This window comes from Lepisma saccharinum, chromosome 27 (assembly GCF_977018435.1).
Source record: "Lepisma saccharinum chromosome 27, izLepSacc3.1, whole genome shotgun sequence".
NCBI lineage: Eukaryota > Metazoa > Arthropoda > Insecta > Zygentoma > Lepismatidae > Lepisma > Lepisma saccharinum.
In genome coordinates, this window is record NC_139255.1 from 58,799,076 (window position 1) to 58,820,589 (window position 21,514).

The window sequence follows — 21,514 nt, forward strand, 5'->3', positions numbered from 1 at the left end:
CACATAGTTCGGTGCTTGTAGGACTTTCCAATTTTTTTTTCCCTAGAAATTAAAGTCTCGGGCAACTTGGAACGAACCTTGTAGTTGGTGCTCTTGGACCACCAATATGGATACCGTGAACGTTACACTCGTAATGAAGAAGAGAAGTGGGAAGTCGAGCCAGTGAGAGCATTGCTATCTCGTCGCTTCAGTTCCATACAGTGGCGTGCCCAAGGAGGGTTGGAGGAGGTCATAACCCATCCTTTGGCCCAGTATTCCTAAAAAAAAAAAAATCAAAGGCAGTAAAATATGGCAAACTGAGGGCTGACTACTAAAAGAAAGTATACATACCCCCCTTTTTTTCTAAAATCCTGGTCTTGCCACTAGATCTTCAGTTTGTATATTTCGAATTTTTGTGCCGGCCCTGCGTTCTGGGGGGGGGGATAGTTGCCATGACTTATGCCCAACCCTCGTACATGTGTGCGTGCTTTTGCCTAAATGAAGGGGGTACGCCACACCCCCTGGGGAGGAAATGCGGCGCGTACAGGTGGTCGGCAATTTACCAGCCGAAAGGTTGCACAAGATCCCGCTGCAGTAATGATCGCTCCTCCAGGACGTCTGAGCCTTCCCCTTCCCCATACGCTATTGATCTTGAGCCAATCTCCGCTCTTCCAGTAGGTCGCCCCCATGCTGAGCCAAACTGGGTCGGTCCGAACGTAACCGAGTTGCCCCGAAGTGAACCGAAACTCACCCTCTTTGGCCGAGGGAGGTAAAGTTATTTATAGAACGGCCGCACTAAAAACGGCTTTAGCAAAGCTGCGAGACGCGGGGAGGGGAAGGAGTGTGCAGAAATAAACATGCGTCCTAGCCAAGGTCATTAAAGATTATGTGGGTGCAAATGACTGAGGGAGCCTACTTCCATTGAGTATGTACCGGGATACAATGTGCCGGAACCATGGTAGAGTACCTTTGGCGGTGGCCTTGCCGTCATGAGAAAGTACATGCGCACTTTTCAAATGTGACTGTCGAAACAAGAATCATCGCTTGCAACTATTGTACATTCACGGACGCTAACAATTCCGTCGACTCTCAATGGGATCGTTACAACCCAGAATTGTCCGTGACTGTACAACCCCACAGAATTCGGCGATATTTTCGCCCTTCCTGGACCATGGACGGAGGGAAGGGAGGTTGAACAGGTCCGTCGACCCACGCCTAGAAATTTGCATGGTTCATTTTAAATTAAAAAACAAAACAAAAAGCTTATTATTTTCATTGCTAATGACAGAAATAAAGCTCAGTTTGTTAGTATTTGAACAGAATAACCAATCGACAAAATTTAGTGTAAAATACAGGAACCATGCATTTCCGTATTCTACCATTTCCAAAAGTAAATAGTTTCACAGTTTTCAAAATTCCAAAAATTAGTTTTCCCTCACTTTTGTGTGTAAATGTTCGTAACAAATTATAATAACTATGCATTTCAGTACGCTATGATTTTTTTAATATTTTAAAAACAGTTGCTAAATAATCACTCATTCCATGGGCCAATAAGTACCTGTGGGGTGGGGGGTGGCTAGAGGGTGGTGTTATGTTGTGATCACTATTTTTTTGGTGTGGTTGACATCGGGAATGTACCGCCATGTGTAGCATGGGCGCCACAGGAATTTGTTGTATGGGGGTGTGTCAGGTCATTGATAAAACTTGATTAGCAGAAATAATAATTATCATTAGCATGGATATAATTGCTATTTTACAATAACTATTACAAACTAATAAAAATAAAGAATTTGTATTCCAAATTATGTTTATTGTTTTTCGAACGAGTATTCCCTGATGATGAGGTCAATGTATGCGCTCGAAACGTTGGAAGCCAACAACGTCTTAACCTGGCTGTTAACCCGAGAACACTTGTTCAAATCACGTCGCCAGGAAAGCTACAATTCCTATTTTATTGTTATTATTTTATAAATGGGGGAGACTGCAACTCGATCCACCAGATGAGTGGATTTGTAACACAACTGTTCCCCATTATTTTTTTACATTTCATACAGTATTGTTATTGTATTTTGTTATTCATCATTTTTGCACACTTCGTTCAAGAAAAGCCTTAAGAATTATGGGGAATTTTATTGATAAACTTCTCTCACATAAAACCATAATTTTTAGTAATTTTGGAAACTAAAACCCTTCATTATGTGGATTAAATGGCAGAAGAAAATATACCTGGCTCCTGTATTTTGCACTAAATTTTTACTATCTAATAGTAGTAGTAATGCTGTTTTTACTTTGGTTTTTCTGTTCGAATACTAAATAAATGAACTTTTTTTCTGTTACTAACAGTAAAATAACAAGCTTTCCGCTTTATTGTAACTTGGAATGAATGGTGCCAATTTCCAGGGGGTCGACGATACCCTCCCTTCCCCTCCCAACGCCCATAATGTGTAGGATACCAGATCACAACCAGCCAACATATTAAACACTGTCCCAAAATATTGGGAGTTTAAAACTGTAGGTCCAGTCCTGATTATCCTATCTGATGATGAAGTGGCCTTAAAACAAAGTTCATTGTGTGTGTGTGCACATGCCAAATTTTTACCATGCAGAAATTGCACAATATGCAATGTAAAACATTTATGCACTGTGAAACCTAGACTTCATTTCCTACATATTTTCCACTCAGTTTCTGACTTCAGCATGAGTGTTCTTTATTCAAGTTCTTCTTGTTACTCTCTGGTAATTTTTCCAGAATTTTTAGTCTGCATATATATATATAATATGTATGTGTGATGTGTAAGAATACTGTCATATGCAATTATATTTTTATTACCAAGCCATGTAATTAACATTTAAACAATCACGATTTTTCAGAACTGATTCATTAATTTAAAAAATATCTGTTCTGATTTCCCAAATAGTTCACTGAAATACCTTTAACTTTGAAAGAAGTGCATGTTTAAAGCAGTATTTTTTACGATTAGAAGTCCAGGGTGACCACTCTAGGACCATGATAAAATTCAAGTATAATTCCGGGTTTTCAAGGCAAACTTCCCAAAAACGCTTTCTATATTTCAACCTTACATATTACCGCTCCTCACCCCCCCCCCCCCACACACAAATATAGGTTAAACCATATAAAGGGTCTGTGCTATTCCAATGTATCCAATATTCTAATTCAGTTCAATTGAACGGTATATTTAAGGTGAGGATTTTGCATTTGCCATTTCCTGTACTCAGACTATAAATGCAGCTACAAACACAAGTCATAAATGTTACGGTATATAGTAATCTACCAAAAATTGTTAATTGTATAACAATTTCAAATTTACTTAATCGACTTTACCAATCTTTACTAATCTTCGGTCTAATAGATTGTTCTGCAAAAGACACTAACAATGTAAACGGATTGAATTCTGTTTTCTTTTCCTTCCTCGATACAAATAAAAGCTAAACTATGAAAAACTTGTCTCGGTGCATTTATACATGGATTAATAAAAGTTGCAATTTTTCACTTCTATGGAGAGAAATTCAAGCAGAATCCACGCATAATTCCCGGAGCCAATAATTCATGCATAATTCCCAGAATTCAAGGATTTCCCGATGAGTCACCCTGAAGCCGTTACATCATAAATGTGTGATTTGGTGTCTTTGATGTGTATTCCTATGTTCAAATATTATATATTTTTATTTTATCATTGCAGCTTTCTAGACAAGGTTCACATTATCAAACAGCCAGACTACACACCTACTGAACAGGTAATCCAGAAATATTATAAGCCTTTATGTTTTTTAATGGGTGGAATGTAACAATACTGGAGTGTTGCGAACATTAATTAGCAAGTCAAAAAGTTATATGTAAATTATATGTAGATTTTCGTATTTTAAAATTTAAAATGAAATATAGCATTTAAGGATTATATTGAATGAAATTTGGTTTCATGAAAAAAAGTTTCATAGCACTTTTTTTTGGATGAAAGTATTTTTTTTTAAATGGAGAAGTGGATGGTATAAAATCAGCATGTCAGCTGGTGTATTTTCCAGTTTCAGTTCAAATGTGAGCAACTGGTATTAATCACAAATCATTCTATTTTATTTGAACACACTCGTTAAAAGATTAACACACATTATTTCAAATTTGTCTTATATCCTGGCACCACCCAATAACATTTGTACTGAATTTGAAATATCACTATTGAAGGTTGCATGTGCACTTAATGGTATTTGAAGATGCTCAGTGAAAGTTTAAGAAAACAAATTTCAACATTGCTTTCTTGTCTATTTCATCTGTTAATTTAATTGTACCTGGTGAAAAATCATTCACCACCATGCTATTTAAGGTTGTGTGTGTTTTTATCTTCGTGTTTACTTGAGAAAGTTCTGGGAAACCAGGACGAAACATCGCAGAAAAAATAAAAACCTGAACATAATACACAGTGAATAAATAACAAGAGAGAAGAAGAAAGAAAAGAATACATGAAAGTATGAGCATCTATGTACACAATATCATCATCTATTGAGTTCTGCAACAGGACAGGAATATTTTTTCTCACACAATTTAAATTCAGTGCAAGTTGTGTAGTTTCATTTCAATATGGAACTTGTTTATGCAAACTTTAAGAAGAATACAACACCCTGACCCCTAGCTACATCTTTTAAGTGTGTCGTGTAGTGTGTGTTAACATGTTTGCAACCAACAATATGTGTGACGTGATAAGAATAGTAACAGCAAAAATTTTATTTATTGTACCATTGATTCTTGTATTTGAAATGTGATACATATTCAATTTAGCACATGTCAATCTTAATGTTTTGCACCATAATCATATAAAAATTTTATCGTAACTTAAGCCGGTCCCTGTGGCAGAGTGGTTAGCACATCATGCAACAATGCCAGGGGTCCCGGGTTCGAATCCTGGACTGAGCATGGATGTTTGTGAGTGTTCATTGATCAATTTCATTATTAAAATTAAAAATGATGCAGTATGTTACTGTTTTAATATCTTGAAAATGTTTATTGTTTATGTAAATATATTGTTACTCACAGGCATTATTTAATTACAGGATATCCTGAGGTGTCGAGTTTTAACTTCTGGAATCTTCGAAACAAGATTTCAAGTAGATAAAGTTAATTTTCAGTAAGTACTGCTTTCTTTCCCTCAACTCCTGGTTCGTGTGGAATAGTAGAGAAACATGTTTCTTGTGCCAAGATTTTCAGTTAAGATTTTCCCAACTGCTTCTATATTTACAAGGGTGATTAAAATGAAAATCTAAATTATTTATTATGAGGCAAATTAGGAAATGCAGAAAATTTATACTTTCATCATTTTTCAACGTAGTCCCCATGACTTGCAATGCACTTATTCCAGCACCTCAGAAGTGCATGGTTACCTCGCAAGAAGAATTATTTTGGTTGTGACTGTAGCCACTTGTGAACAGTGGTTTTCACCTCTTCATTGCTTTGGAAATGCTTGCCTCCCATCGCCTCTTTGAGCCTTCCGAACACATGAAATCACAGGGAGCAGCAAGGTCTGGTGAGTAAGGTGTGTGTGTGTGACACATTCAAATTTCATATCCTGGATTGTCACAACCATTAACTGACAGTATGCAGTCGGGCATTGTCACGCAGTAACAATACACCTGAAGTCAGAAGTCCTCGTCATTTACTTTCGATTGCAGGGCGAAGGTGATTTTGGAGCAGATCTAATATCCAAAATGGCGGCTATTTCCTTTGCAGTAATATGCCTGTTTTCCTTCACAAGCTCTTCCACTGCGGCGTTGTTTTTGTTCGTCACTATGCTGTGTGCCTGGCCCGTTCGCAGGGCATCCTCCACAGAATTTACACTGCTTTTAAACACACCACTTGTACACTTGCTGCATGGACACACTTGAATCACTATACTGCACTTTCATCCTGCAATGAATTTCAAGTGGTTCAACACATTCACTACTCAAAAAACATCACAGATCGCTGCTTTAACACGGTGAATTTTTGCATGACGCTTCTTTCTTCTTCAGTGTTGCAGCATCAAGTTATTCTTTCATCCACAAGGATAACACCTGCCAACTTACAAATCAATCGTACAACTTTTCGGAATTTTATTGCACTTTTAAGGTTTTCATTTGAATCACGCTCGAAAAACAGATATGCTTGGTGTGATTTGCTTCTCGCAGTCGGCCGAGAATTTTGATGCACAATTTGATGAATTTTTTCAATATTTAGCCAGTTCTACTTGTTATTGGCTGCCTTGGTCTCTCTTCATCAGTGACGCTTTCTCTACCCTCAGAAAAATACATTTAATCAATTTCTACACTGCTGTTTCTTCATGGCATTATCCCCATAAACTTGGACTAACATGTCCCATGCGTAGTGGTAGCGTCGTTGCCGTGTAATCAAGGGGTTCCGGGTAGAGGCACATGGTTCGGATCCCACTTTAAACTGTAGGTCCAGTCCTGATTAGCCTTACTGTGCATAAAGTGAACTTAAAATGACAAATCAATCAATAACTTGTCCCTTATTTCACCTCCCCTTTTGACAAGTTTAACAAGAAATTTAGTAATGTTTGTTCATTTCTCCAATTCATGCTCCAACATTATCACAAGGGCGCACAAAAAAACATGCAACAACAATAATGAACGCGACTCGGCAAGACATCGTCACACGTCAAAGATGAACAAGGTTATGAAATCTTACTGAGCTGTTTGTACAGTGGTGCCAATGTATGAGCACGGTGACAAGTTCGCAAACTTAATTATCAAATCTCATATGTGTGAGGTTCTTTTCAATGATATTAATCTCTGTAACCAGATGATGCAGATAGGTTGTGCCAAGAAAGTAGACTGGTCACATCACCCCCACATTCGGCCATGATCAACAAAGTTTTGGGCCCTAACTCCACACCCCCTATACCCCTTCATGGCATGGTGCAAAGGACAGGGAAGACTTTACTTTTTTTTTATTCATAGAAATTTATATAACCCTTATTGATGTGCATTTGGATTTTTTTCAAGGGACATGCACATCGTTCGACAGACCTGCTCATAATAATTGTTTTTAACCCCCCCCCCCATGTGGACTTCCTTGCTACCCTGCTATATTAGGCTAGTCTCCCTTGGTATTATTTTGTCAGTGGAAGTCATTGTTAACATTATGCAGTCTGTGACAAGTTGTTACCTTGTGAATCAAAGCTTTGTGATATGTTATGTGAATGCTGTTTTTTGTGATTGTTTTTTGTGTACCATTTCATTAATTGAGTACTACTCGGTTCGATACCCGGTGGAGGAACATGGCACAGTGGTTCGGATCCTGCTTTAAAATTATGTCCAGTCCCGATTAGCCTTCCTGTGCATAAAGTGGACTTAAGGTGTCAACTTGTGTGACAAATAACTTCTTGAGAGTTCTTCAGCAGGGGTTTTCATTGTGAGCATGAACAGCCCAACATCATACAGTACTGACGTTACACATTCATTGCCATAAAAAGCCTTCATTCTCTGATGAATGTCAATTTGGGGACACATTTTCTGCAGGTAGAAACTCGGTCACCACACGCAGTTTCAGGTGCACCGACATAGAATGATTACATGTGTCATTAATGCTTAAAAAACAGATTTCCTAATATTTACTAATTAATCTGTTCCATCCCAAAATTTTCTTATAAACCAGTAATTTACGTGCCTCTGTTTTTGTAACATAACTTTGTTTTTTTCTAAGCTAAAGCCCATGTGTCATTGTCACATGCATAATTTTTTGAACTGAATGATAGTTCAGGTTCATTCTTGAAACGTTTGCTATTTTGGATTGGATTGACACACAATTGAGATGAGTTTAATTTCATATTTGCACTGCATTTTGAGGATTCCTGTCATGAAGACATTTCTTGAAGTTTTATTAGAAAGGGTAGAGAAACCCATTTAGTTTCAAATTTGGAAAAGTAAAATTGGGGCAAAGAGTATAAGTAAAATATTTTAACCGTTAATTACGGTATTAGTAATCAACATATGACAAATACTGTAGAAGACATTTATGGTGGTATTTTTTTTCAGTATGTTTGATGTTGGTGGCCAGCGGGATGAGAGAAGAAAGTGGATCCAGTGCTTCAATGATGTGACGGCAATTATATTTGTCACAGCATGTAGCAGTTACAATATGGTTCTTCGAGAGGATCCCAGTCAAAATAGGCTTAGAGAATCACTGGAGCTGTTCAAAAGCATCTGGAACAATCGGTAAATATTAAGATGTCTTAATTTTGCAATGGAAGTTGTTTTGAACATGTGCATATATATATATACCACACAGGTGTTTATGCTGATGGTACCGTAATTTAATATGTCTCTTTGGGATCATACTGCAACTCCAGAAATGTTGAACCAACTTCGTGTGCATTTTTACTTAAGCATTAACCCTTTCATTGCTGGAACTAAATGGTGTCTCAGAAATATTTTCGTTTTTGAATCTGCCCCCTGGGGCAATTCGCACATTACGGAGAAATGAGATAGATCGCAAACGCTTGGCAACATTGTTAATGTGCGTTTATTAAAAATAATGATTCTTATGTTGTTGTGCGTCGTTTTTACCGGCATCATTATAACCTGGCAGGAATGAGAAAAGTCCCAAGTGCAAATTTAATTAAATATTGGGTAAGGAAGTTTGAAAACACTGGAAGCACTATGATGAGTAAACTGCAGGGACGTCCAAGGTCATAAAGATTGAACAAAAACGTTGACCGTGTCCGCCAATCTGTTAGTGAGGATCCTTGCCAATCGTTAAGACTGCATGCAGCATGTTCAAGAATAATTGAATGTGAAAACAACGGTCACCATTTGTCCAATACTCTTTTCCACAAATAAAAATTTAATGTTTAAGCTTTCTCTTGGTAATAAATTTATCTTTATACAAAAAATTTAAGTATTTATTTTAATAGTTTTAAAAACGAAAATATTTCCGACACACCTATTATAAATACGGAGAAACTAGTACTCACTTTTATCCGCGAAGCTGTTTTTTCTTCTTTTTCGATTAATTTCAGTGGCCACTGCCACCATCCTCGTTGGAACTTGCTGCGCTGTTGCTTGGCGTGCATCTTTTGTTCGTAGTTCTCTGGCTGCCGTTAGGTGCGCTGTTAGGTGCGCCGTGCATCTTGGTGCGTCGTCTGCTATTTCCGGGTGATTACTGCTGCAGTAGTGGAATCCAAGTGTGGTGTGCTTGCCCGCTATCGATGTTTAGTTGGTGCGGGAAGTGCATTATGGCATGCGTTTCCTTGATTTTGGTGTCTATGAGCGTGTGGGCAGTGTGTTTGACTCGAACCTTTTGAATTTTATGGCTATTGTATTTGATACGTCTAGCAAGGCCAGTAGTGGGATGGGCTTTTTTCGCATCTGCTAGGTGCTGTTGGATTCTTTCATTGACAGATCTGATGGACCTGCCGATGTAATGAGCCTTGCATTCACACTCTGCATCATATACACCTGGGTTGTCAAGGGGAGAGAGGAAATACCGTTTGTGCTTGTTCAGTTTATCAGTTATTTTGGAGTTGGGTTTGTGCGCTACTTTGATGCCAAATGGGAGAAGGGCTTTGGCTATGCGGTTGGAAGTGGTGGGATGGTAGGGGAAGGCAAACCATTTATATTGGTCGCTGGGGGTTGGTTGTGGCTGGGCTGTTTGTGGATGGGTTGATTGTGGTAGGTTAGGGTGTCTGACCTGTATTTCCGCCTTACTGCACCAAGTGGAAAGTTGTGATTCAGTGTAGCCATGTTTCAGGGCTATTTCTGTGATGGTCGCTATCTCCTCTCGTAGATCCTCTTCTTTGCCACAGTAGGAGAAGGCTCTTCGATAAAAGTTTAGCCACACATTGGCTTTTTGCTTAGGGGGATGGCTAGAGAGAGCATGTATGTACTGGTTGCCTGCATCCGGTTTTCTGTAGACGGTGGTTGTGAATTTGTTAAGTGCACGGCTGATGGTGATGTCCAGGAAGTTGATCTTACCAAGTTTTTCATGCTCTACGGTGAAGTTGAGCCTGGGGTGGATGCTATTTAGCTTGTTCACTAGGAGGTTGAGTTCTTCTGCCTTTTTGTATACAACTATTGTGTCGTCCGCGTACCTTCCATATCGGATGTGTTGTAGTTCTGGAGTGTGGAGTATCTCTTTTTCAGCCAGGTGCATGACGATGTTGGCTAAAGGAGCTGATAGCGGGTTGCCCATCGCAAGGCCCTCGGATTGGTTGTAGAATTTATCTTCAAACTGAAAGTAATTGTGTTTTAGACAAACTTCCAATAGCCTGGTTATCTCTTGTACCTCTAGGGCCGGGATTCTGTTAGTTGTCAGCCATCTTTCAACTGAAAGCAGTGCTAGGTCTATGGGGATTGAACTGTACATATCTACTATATCAATGCTGGCTAAATTTGCACTGTCAGCTTGCACTATTGAAGTTACCAGATTTTTAGCATCGGCACTGTTGCGGAACACATATGTTAGTTTGTGGTTGAATTGAGATATTTTGTTTTTTAGCCAGTTTGTTAGGTGGACTGTGGGGTAATTGAAGCCAGCTATTATAAGTCGCATGGGGATTCCAGGTTTATGAGTTTTAGGAATGCCATAGGCAATGGCAGGTGAAGGGTGGGGGTTGAGGAGGAATTTGTGGTCTTGTTCAGTAAGTATGGCACTAGATTTCACTGCATTTTTCACAATTCTATTGTACCTGTCTGTGGGGTCTTTTTTGATGACACTGTACGAGTCACTGTTTAGTTTGTCTATCACTTTCATGGAGTAATCACCTTTGTGCATGATTACGAACTGGTTTGTTTTGTCAGACTTTAGACACCAAACATCATTGGTGTTCAGCCATTTGCCAAAATCGGAGAGTACAGAAGAGATCCATCATCTTATATATCCACTCCACAAAACACATGAAGGTGCCAGTTCTTATCCGAGACATTTCCTGTCAGGAATGTCAGGCTTAACAGTGTTACCACTGCAGAGTTATATATCAATCAATTATTCTTTTTGGAAATATTAACTGAGAATATTCAATTTTGTGGGCATGTAGAGTAAACTCTTAGAAACTGAAAGGAATAATTGTACACTTATTCCTATTCTTGAGTGGCATCTAGAGAAGGAATGTAAAAGGGTGCAAACGATCAGTGCTATTTCATCTCTCTAACCATATGACTACAGGAATCCCAGAGACGTCCAAGATGGGATCTACCAGCACTGGCTTACAGAAGAGTACAGAAGAGATTTCTTGGTGCACTGGGTTATGTTTTTTTCATAATAAATCTGTCGAATCTCTCAATCCCCAACAAATTCAAAGAACTCCTTGCCTACGGTGATAAGTTTAATGTACAAAACAGTAAGCCACCCACCCTCGACCTCATATGTGCGGCAGAAAAAGCAGCTTGTTTTGCTCCCAAACCCCAAGATTCGGAAAACATCAGAACGTCAGCAGCAGGAATTTTTCTAAAAGTGATGACCAACAGTGAAACCAGGAAACCTAACCCAGTGCACCAAGAAATCTCTTCTGTACTCTCCGATTTTGGCAAATGGCTGACCACCAATGATGTTTGGTGTCTAAAGTCTGACAAAACAAACCAGTTCGTAATCATGCACAAAGGTGATTACTCCATGAAAGTGATAGACAAACTAAACAGTGACTCGTACAGTGTCATCAAAAAAGACCCCACAGACAGGTACAATAGAATTGTGAAAAATGCAGTGAAATCTAGTGCCATACTTACTGAACAAGACCACAAATTCCTCCTCAACCCCCACCCTTCACCTGCCATTGCCTATGGCATTCCTAAAACTCATAAACCTGGAATCCCCATGCGACTTATAATAGCTGGCTTCAATTACCCCACAGTCCACCTAACAAACTGGCTAAAAAACAAAATATCTCAATTCAACCACAAACTAACATATGTGTTCCGCAACAGTGCCGATGCTAAAAATCTGGTAACTTCAATAGTGCAAGCTGACAGTGCAAATTTAGCCAGCATTGATATAGTAGATATGTACAGTTCAATCCCCATAGACCTAGCACTGCTTTCAGTTGAAAGATGGCTGACAACTAACAGAATCCCGGCCCTAGAGGTACAAGAGATAACCAGGCTATTGGAAGTTTGTCTAAAACACAATTACTTTCAGTTTGAAGATAAATTCTACAACCAATCCGAGGGCCTTGCGATGGGCAACCCGCTATCAGCTCCTTTAGCCAACATCGTCATGCACCTGGCTGAAAAAGAGATACTCCACACTCCAGAACTACAACACATCCGATATGGAAGGTACGCGGACGACACAATAGTTGTATACAAAAAGGCAGAAGAACTCAACCTCCTAGTGAACAAGCTAAATAGCATCCACCCCAGGCTCAACTTCACCGTAGAGCATGAAAAACTTGGTAAGATCAACTTCCTGGACATCACCATCAGCCGTGCACTTAACAAATTCACAACCACCGTCTACAGAAAACCGGATGCAGGCAACCAGTACATACATGCTCTCTCTAGCCATCCCCCTAAGCAAAAAGCCAATGTGTGGCTAAACTTTTATCGAAGAGCCTTCTCCTACTGTGGCAAAGAAGAGGATCTACGAGAGGAGATAGCGACCATCACAGAAATAGCCCTGAAACATGGCTACACTGAATCACAACTTTCCACTTGGTGCAGTAAGGCGGAAATACAGGTCAGACACCCTAACCTACCACAATCAACCCATCCACAAACAGCCCAGCCACAACCAACCCCCAGCGACCAATATAAATGGTTTGCCTTCCCCTACCATAGCCAAACTTCCAACAGCATAGCCAAAGACCTTCTCCCATTTGGCATCAAAGTAGCGCACAAACCCAACTCCAAAATAACTGATAAACTGAACAAGCACAAACGGTATTTCCTCTCTCCCCTTGACAACCCAGGTGTATATGATGCAGAGTGTGAATGCAAGGCTCATTACATCGGCAGGTCCATCAGATCTGTCAATGAAAGAATCCAACAGCACCTAGCAGATGCGAAAAAAGCCCAACCCACTACTGGCCTTGCTAGACATATCAAATACAATAGCCATAAAATTCAAAAGGTTCGAGTCAAACACACTGCCCACACGCTCATAGACACCAAAATCAAGGAAACGCACGCCATAATGCACTTCCCGCACGAACTAAACATCGATAGCGGGCAAGCACACCACACTTGGATTCCACTACTGCAGCAGTTATCACCCGGAAATAGCAGACGACGCACCAAGACGCACGGCGCACCTAACAGCGCACCTAACGGCAGCCAGAGAACTACGAACAAAAGACGCACGCCAAGCAACAGTGCAGCAAGTTCCAACGAGGATGGTGGCAGTGGCCACTGAAATTAATCGAAAAAGAAGAAAAAACAGCTTCGCGGATAAAAGTGAGTACTAGTTTCTGCGTATTTATATACTACCGCGTCTCTCTTTTCCCAATTATGAACACCTATTATAATAATATGTTCTGTGAAATACATAACTGCCATGTTGAACCTGCATAGTTTAATAAAACATTCAAATGCTGACCAAGGAAAAATTTATTGTATAAAAATTACATAAAAAACATAAAGTTTCCCCTCTCTAACAGGGTCTTCTTCAGACAAAGATGTCAATAAATTGATGTAAAGATCCAACCATCATCTTATATATCCACTCCACAAAACACATGAAGGTGCCAGTTCTTATCCGAGACATTTCCTGTCAGGAATGTCAGGCTTAACAGTGTTACCACTGCAGAGTTATATATCAATCAATTATTCTTTTTGGAAATATTAACTGAGAATATTCAATTTTGTGGGCATGTAGAGTAAACTCTTAGAAACTGAAAGGAATAATTGTACACTTATTCCTATTCTTGAGTGGCATCTAGAGAAGGAATGTAAAAGGGTGCAAACGATCAGTGCTATTTCATCTCTCTAACCATATGACTACAGGAATCCCAGAGACGTCCAAGATGGGATCTACCAGCACTGGCTTACAGAAGAGTACAGAAGAGATTTCTTGGTGCACTGGGTTATGTTTTTTTCATAATAAATCTGTCGAATCTCTCAATCCCCAACAAATTCAAAGAACTCCTTGCCTACGGTGATAAGTTTAATGTACAAAACAGTAAGCCACCCACCCTCGACCTCATATGTGCGGCAGAAAAAGCAGCTTGTTTTGCTCCCAAACCCCAAGATTCGGAAAACATCAGAACGTCAGCAGCAGGAATTTTTCTAAAAGTGATGACCAACAGTGAAACCAGGAAACCTAACCCAGTGCACCAAGAAATCTCTTCTGTACTCTCCGATTTTGGCAAATGGCTGACCACCAATGATGTTTGGTGTCTAAAGTCTGACAAAACAAACCAGTTCGTAATCATGCACAAAGGTGATTACTCCATGAAAGTGATAGACAAACTAAACAGTGACTCGTACAGTGTCATCAAAAAAGACCCCACAGACAGGTACAATAGAATTGTGAAAAATGCAGTGAAATCTAGTGCCATACTTACTGAACAAGACCACAAATTCCTCCTCAACCCCCACCCTTCACCTGCCATTGCCTATGGCATTCCTAAAACTCATAAACCTGGAATCCCCATGCGACTTATAATAGCTGGCTTCAATTACCCCACAGTCCACCTAACAAACTGGCTAAAAAACAAAATATCTCAATTCAACCACAAACTAACATATGTGTTCCGCAACAGTGCCGATGCTAAAAATCTGGTAACTTCAATAGTGCAAGCTGACAGTGCAAATTTAGCCAGCATTGATATAGTAGATATGTACAGTTCAATCCCCATAGACCTAGCACTGCTTTCAGTTGAAAGATGGCTGACAACTAACAGAATCCCGGCCCTAGAGGTACAAGAGATAACCAGGCTATTGGAAGTTTGTCTAAAACACAATTACTTTCAGTTTGAAGATAAATTCTACAACCAATCCGAGGGCCTTGCGATGGGCAACCCGCTATCAGCTCCTTTAGCCAACATCGTCATGCACCTGGCTGAAAAAGAGATACTCCACACTCCAGAACTACAACACATCCGATATGGAAGGTACGCGGACGACACAATAGTTGTATACAAAAAGGCAGAAGAACTCAACCTCCTAGTGAACAAGCTAAATAGCATCCACCCCAGGCTCAACTTCACCGTAGAGCATGAAAAACTTGGTAAGATCAACTTCCTGGACATCACCATCAGCCGTGCACTTAACAAATTCACAACCACCGTCTACAGAAAACCGGATGCAGGCAACCAGTACATACATGCTCTCTCTAGCCATCCCCCTAAGCAAAAAGCCAATGTGTGGCTAAACTTTTATCGAAGAGCCTTCTCCTACTGTGGCAAAGAAGAGGATCTACGAGAGGAGATAGCGACCATCACAGAAATAGCCCTGAAACATGGCTACACTGAATCACAACTTTCCACTTGGTGCAGTAAGGCGGAAATACAGGTCAGACACCCTAACCTACCACAATCAACCCATCCACAAACAGCCCAGCCACAACCAACCCCCAGCGACCAATATAAATGGTTTGCCTTCCCCTACCATAGCCAAACTTCCAACAGCATAGCCAAAGACCTTCTCCCATTTGGCATCAAAGTAGCGCACAAACCCAACTCCAAAATAACTGATAAACTGAACAAGCACAAACGGTATTTCCTCTCTCCCCTTGACAACCCAGGTGTATATGATGCAGAGTGTGAATGCAAGGCTCATTACATCGGCAGGTCCATCAGATCTGTCAATGAAAGAATCCAACAGCACCTAGCAGATGCGAAAAAAGCCCAACCCACTACTGGCCTTGCTAGACATATCAAATACAATAGCCATAAAATTCAAAAGGTTCGAGTCAAACACACTGCCCACACGCTCATAGACACCAAAATCAAGGAAACGCACGCCATAATGCACTTCCCGCACGAACTAAACATCGATAGCGGGCAAGCACACCACACTTGGATTCCACTACTGCAGCAGTTATCACCCGGAAATAGCAGACGACGCACCAAGACGCACGGCGCACCTAACAGCGCACCTAACGGCAGCCAGAGAACTACGAACAAAAGACGCACGCCAAGCAACAGTGCAGCAAGTTCCAACGAGGATGGTGGCAGTGGCCACTGAAATTAATCGAAAAAGAAGAAAAAACAGCTTCGCGGATAAAAGTGAGTACTAGTTTCTGCGTATTTATATACTACCGCGTCTCTCTTTTCCCAATTATGAACACCTATTATAATAATATGTTCTGTGAAATACATAACTGCCATGTTGAACCTGCATAGTTTAATAAAACATTCAAATGCTGACCAAGGAAAAATTTATTGTATAAAAATTACATAAAAAACATAAAGTTTCCCCTCTCTAACAGGGTCTTCTTCAGACAAAGATGTCAATAAATTGATGTAAAGATCCAACCATCATCTTATATATCCACTCCACAAAACACATGAAGGTGCCAGTTCTTATCCGAGACATTTCCTGTCAGGAATGTCAGGCTTAACAGTGTTACCACTGCAGAGTTATATATCAATCAATTATTCTTTTTGGAAATATTAACTGAGAATATTCAATTTTGTGGGCATGTAGAGTAAACTCTTAGAAACTGAAAGGAATAATTGTACACTTATTCCTATTCTTGAGTGGCATCTAGAGAAGGAATGTAAAAGGGTGCAAACGATCAGTGCTATTTCATCTCTCTAACCATATGACTACAGGAATCCCAGGGACATCCAAGATGGGATCTACCAGCACTGGCTTATGCAGGATTTTTTTGGAAGGAGGGGCTGAAATTTAAAAGGTAGATATTACAAAGCTTATTTCTAGGGGGCAGCATACACAATAAGATATTTCGTATATTTAGAACTTTATAGTCCCCCAAATGGCAATTGTGGGTCATTTTAAGGAAAGGGGATGTAATTACCACTGGGTTTTCCTGAGTTCTTTATTGCTTTTGTTTTCTCAAAATTTTGGAGCCGGTCCCCGTGGCAGAGTGGTTAGCACATCGTGCTATGATGCAAGCGAGCCCATTTCAGCCTCCGAAACAGTAATTTTTTTAAAAAATAACACAGTGGTTAAAAGTCCAAAACCAAGAATGAAGGGATCCCGGGTTCGAATAATGGTCTTGGCATGAATGTTCAGGAGTGTTCATTCATAAATTTCACCATATCATCACTCATCCCCATATTCGCAAATTAGCCAAAAGTGGTACAAAGGCGAAGTAAAATAAAAGCAAATCGATCAATCAAGTTGTTGAATGTTTGGGGCTAAGTGCATTTTCTTTCTTAACAGGTGGTTGAGGACGATATCCGTGATACTGTTCCTGAATAAGCAGGATCTTCTAGCAGAAAAAATTAAAGCAGGAAAGTCTCGGTTGGAAGAATACTTTGCAGATTTTTCTCGATACCAAACACCTACGGATGCCACTGCCGAACAAGGGGAGGACCCTGAGGTTGTCCGTGCCAAGTACTTTATCCGAGATGAATTTCTGGTTTGTATTAATTTTTTGTATTGATTGTTGTAAAAAAAAAAACCTATTTAGAGATGTGTGTTATTTAACCCTTTTCGGATGAGCAACGGGCAGAGCCCACCATCGTGCAATTTCTGTCCAATAAGATGGACACTACAACTTCACACACTGAAAGTTTTGGCCTTCTCAACAATTTCTCTCAATTTTTTTCTGTCCTGGATGCACTTCCACGATTTGTTGATCTTCATATCTTTCAGATCCTTAATAACATCATCTATCCATCTGTTTTTTGGTCTGCCTTTTGCTCTTGATCCGACTGGGTTCCATCTGTATATCCCTTTAACTAACCTTTCCTGTGGCATTCTATGAACATGTCCAAGCCATCTTAGTCTTTGAGATTTGATAAAGTTTATTATGGTGTTATTTTGAATTATTCTGTTTATTTCAATATTATTTTGGATTCTCCAAGTACCATCATCTTCTTTAATTGGGCCGTAGATTTTTCTTATGACTTTTCTTTAAAATACTGATAATCTTTGTTTGCAGGAGTCTTTGAGTATCCATGTTTCCTATTATGGTGTAATAAAGCCTCAGTTTGGCACTCTTTGATATTTGTTTACTTTTGAATAGCTCTAAATTGGCATAGAAAGTTTTGTTTCCGGATACAATTCTCTGTTTCTTCTTCTATTGTGTTCACTATTGATCCTAGGTATTTGAAGGATTTTTGTCTTCTATATGATCATCATCTGTGGTCAGGTCTTCCATTTCACCTTTACCTCTCGCACATCTTAGGTATTTTTGTTTTTTGTGCATTTCTTACAAGGCCAATTTGCTTGGATTGATGTTTCAGCTGTTGAAATGTTTCAATTAAGGATTTTTTAGATCTTGCTGCAAGTGCTATGTCATCTGCATAAGTGATGCATTGTTTTAGTCTCTTAGATCCAAGTGTTTCATAATTGAATTGTTTTTCTTATAACAAGGGTCACCTTGTTTCACTCCTAGCTCTACTTTAAAATTCTTCAGTAAGTTCATCGTTTATTTTGACTCTTGTTTTTTTGTTATTTATGGTCAGTACTATTAGTCTTATTAGTTTGTATGGAACTTCGTATAATTTCAGGGAGTTTATGGCCTCACTTCTGTAGACTGTAATCAATAAATATGTTGTGCAAGTCAATGTTGTATTAATGGCATTTCTCAAATATTTGTTTTACTGTAAATATGTTGTCTATAGTTGATCTACTTGCCAGAATCCCATTTGGTGTTCTCCTGGTTTGCTTTCAATAATCTCTGTTAATCTCTTATTTAACAATAAGGCAAATATTTGGTACCCTATGTTTAACAGTGTTATGGGTCTATAGGTGTCACAGTTTAGTCTGTCACCTTTTTTGTATATCGGACACACAATTCCTTCGTTCCACTGCATTGATTTTTTCCCATATGTTTAATATCAGTTTATGCAATTTTTTGTTTTAATGCTCTACCTCCTTTCCTGATTAATTCTGGTGGTATATTGTCTGATCCTGCAGCTTTATTTGCCTTTAGATTTTGTATCACTGCGCATATTTCATTCCAGGTCGAGGGTTGTAAATGTTGTTCATCACTTTCATTTTTGTCCATTGGTACTTGCATATTCATTCTTATTATATATGCTGCTAAAGTATTCTTTCCATCGATTTAGGACTTTCTCTTTTTGTCTAAGTTTGTATATCCGTCCATTCTTCATTGATATTTCTATTTTCCATGAGATCTTTCAATTTCTCATAGTGCATTTTGCAGATTTGTTGTGTCCCACTTGATTGTTTGTTCTATTTTTTCTTGTTGATTGCTGGTAATGTTTATTTAGGTTGGCTTTCACAAGGAAATGGTCAGAGTCAATGTTAAGGCCTATCAATGTTCTTACATATTCAATTAGATCCGTTTTTCTGCTATTAATTACTATATGGTCAATCTGATTAACAGTACTTTGGCCTAGGGATGTCCATGCACCTTTATGTATTTGTTTATGTTGGAATTGTGTGCATAACTACCATACTATTTGCATAGGATTTCTCCATTTCTGCTTGTTATTTCATGTAAAGTATGCTTCCCTGTTATGTTATTGTATATTTGTTCCTTTCCTAGTTTTGCATTAAAATCACCTAGTGTCACTTTTTGGTGCACTATCTACCAGGTGTGCCGGTTAATAATTCTTAATTTCGTTGCTGGAAGCAAGGGTTGGTGCACAGTCTTAACTGTTACGTCAGTGTGTTGCCAGGACAGTACCTGTCAAAATGCCGTGGATGTGCAACCGAGTGCGAGTGATCATGATATTGGGTTTGTGTGGGAAACATGTTGACCTTCAAACCAAAAAAGGAGCATGTGCGGCACGTCCTGCTTTTCTTGTTCAATCAAAAGAAAAACACTAGTGAAAGCCATCATATCCTTGTGGAAACGTATGGTGACAATGTCCTCACGCAAGACACGTGTGTGCGTGGGTTTCGACGATTCAAAAGTGGTGATTTAGACTTGAAAGACAAAGATCGCCCGGGCCAGCCAAACAAATTCCAAGATGCCGAATTGCAAGCACTGTTGGACGAAGACGATATGCAAACGCAACAACAACTGGCAGAGAAGTAAAATGTTGGTTGTCAAACCATATCTGATCGTCTGCATGCCATGGGAAAGATCCAGAAGGCATGAAAATGGGTCCCACATCATCTGAACGACAGACAAATGGAAAAGCGAAAAACTGTGTGTGAAGTGTTGCTTTCTTGGCATGAAAGAAAGTCTTTCTTGCATCGGATAGTGACTGGAAACGAAAAATGCATCTACTTCGAGAACCCAAAATGCAAAAAGTCATGGGTTGACCCAGGACAACCTTCAACATCGACCGCAAAACCGAATCGCTTCGGAAGGAAGACAATGCTGTGCATTTGGTGGGATCAGGAAGGTGTGGTGTACCATGAGCTTCTGAAACCAGGTGAACAGTGAATGCCATTCGCTACCGTCAACGACTCGTCAATTTGAACCATGCATTGATAGAAAAGCACCCAGATTTGGCAACAAGACACGGAAAAGTGATTTTGCAGCACGACAACGCCTCATAACACACAGCGAAAGGCGTCAGAGACACCATTTCTGCACTTGGCTGGGAATTCTTGCCCCACCTGCCATAGTCACCAGACTTAGTCCCTTAGGACTACCATTTGTTTTCAGCGATGTCACTCACTTTCCCAGCAACACTTCAACAATTACGAAGATGTCGAACAATGGTTTGCTGACTGGATCACCTCAAAATGTGAACGATTTTTCTGGAAGGGCATCCACAATTTGACCTACAGATGGGCACAATGTATAGCTAGCGATGGCGCATACTTTGAATAAAGCATTTGTTACCTTTCTCCCCAGATACACTTGTTTTCTTTCAGATCAATTAAGAATTTTTAACCGGCACACCTGGTAGTATGTTTTCATAAAAATTGCTCTTTTATTTCTTCGGTTTTATCCTCTCTTGGTGCATGTGCATTTGAACCTTAGGATCAATAACCATTGCTCCTCCACCCAAAAGGACTTTACATTTGTTACCTATCAACTAACTTTCTCTGGCAACATTGTACCGATGCTACCATTAGTATTCTGTGCACCTGTACTACGTGAATCTGTGCACCTCTTTCTTCTCGACTGACAATGCGTTAACCCTGCGAAATATCAACCTATTTCTTTTCATGTGGTGTTTACTGTCTCCTTCATCATTTGTATTTATCCACCCTTCTGGCACTTTTTCTCACCTTATTCCTGTGATTAATGTTATGTTGTTGTATTTGTTTTTAATTCTTAGTTTGCATGTTCTTTCATTATATGGTACAAATTAAATGTGTTTGCATTCTTTTCAGTACTACGAATCCAGTACAAGCCTATCCTGTTATCTTTTGTACCGCTGTAGTATACAGTGAAGTCCTTCTTGTTACATTTCTCCTCCATCTAGTTTCTTACACAGCAGCTATCTCAATTTGCATTTTCTTGATCTCTTCAGCTAGTTCTTGCATCTATCCTGGCTTTAAAAGAGTCGGGACATTCCAGGTTCCAATA

The 21,514-nt window shown here is 39.6% G+C and overlaps 1 protein-coding gene across 1 annotated transcript in view; it reads left to right on the forward strand.

The window, feature by feature from the left end:
- Galphas (G protein alpha s subunit) overlaps nucleotides 1–21,514 on the forward strand; it is a 111,193-nt gene that overhangs the window by 81,788 nt on the left and 7,891 nt on the right. The window contains exons 6-9 of the mRNA XM_083113480.1: nucleotides 3,681–3,735; nucleotides 5,041–5,114; nucleotides 8,020–8,199; nucleotides 17,269–17,467. Coding sequence (XP_082969606.1) covers nucleotides 3,681–3,735; nucleotides 5,041–5,114; nucleotides 8,020–8,199; nucleotides 17,269–17,467 — 508 coding nt within the window. The remainder of the gene's footprint in view (nucleotides 1–3,680; nucleotides 3,736–5,040; nucleotides 5,115–8,019; nucleotides 8,200–17,268; nucleotides 17,468–21,514) is intronic.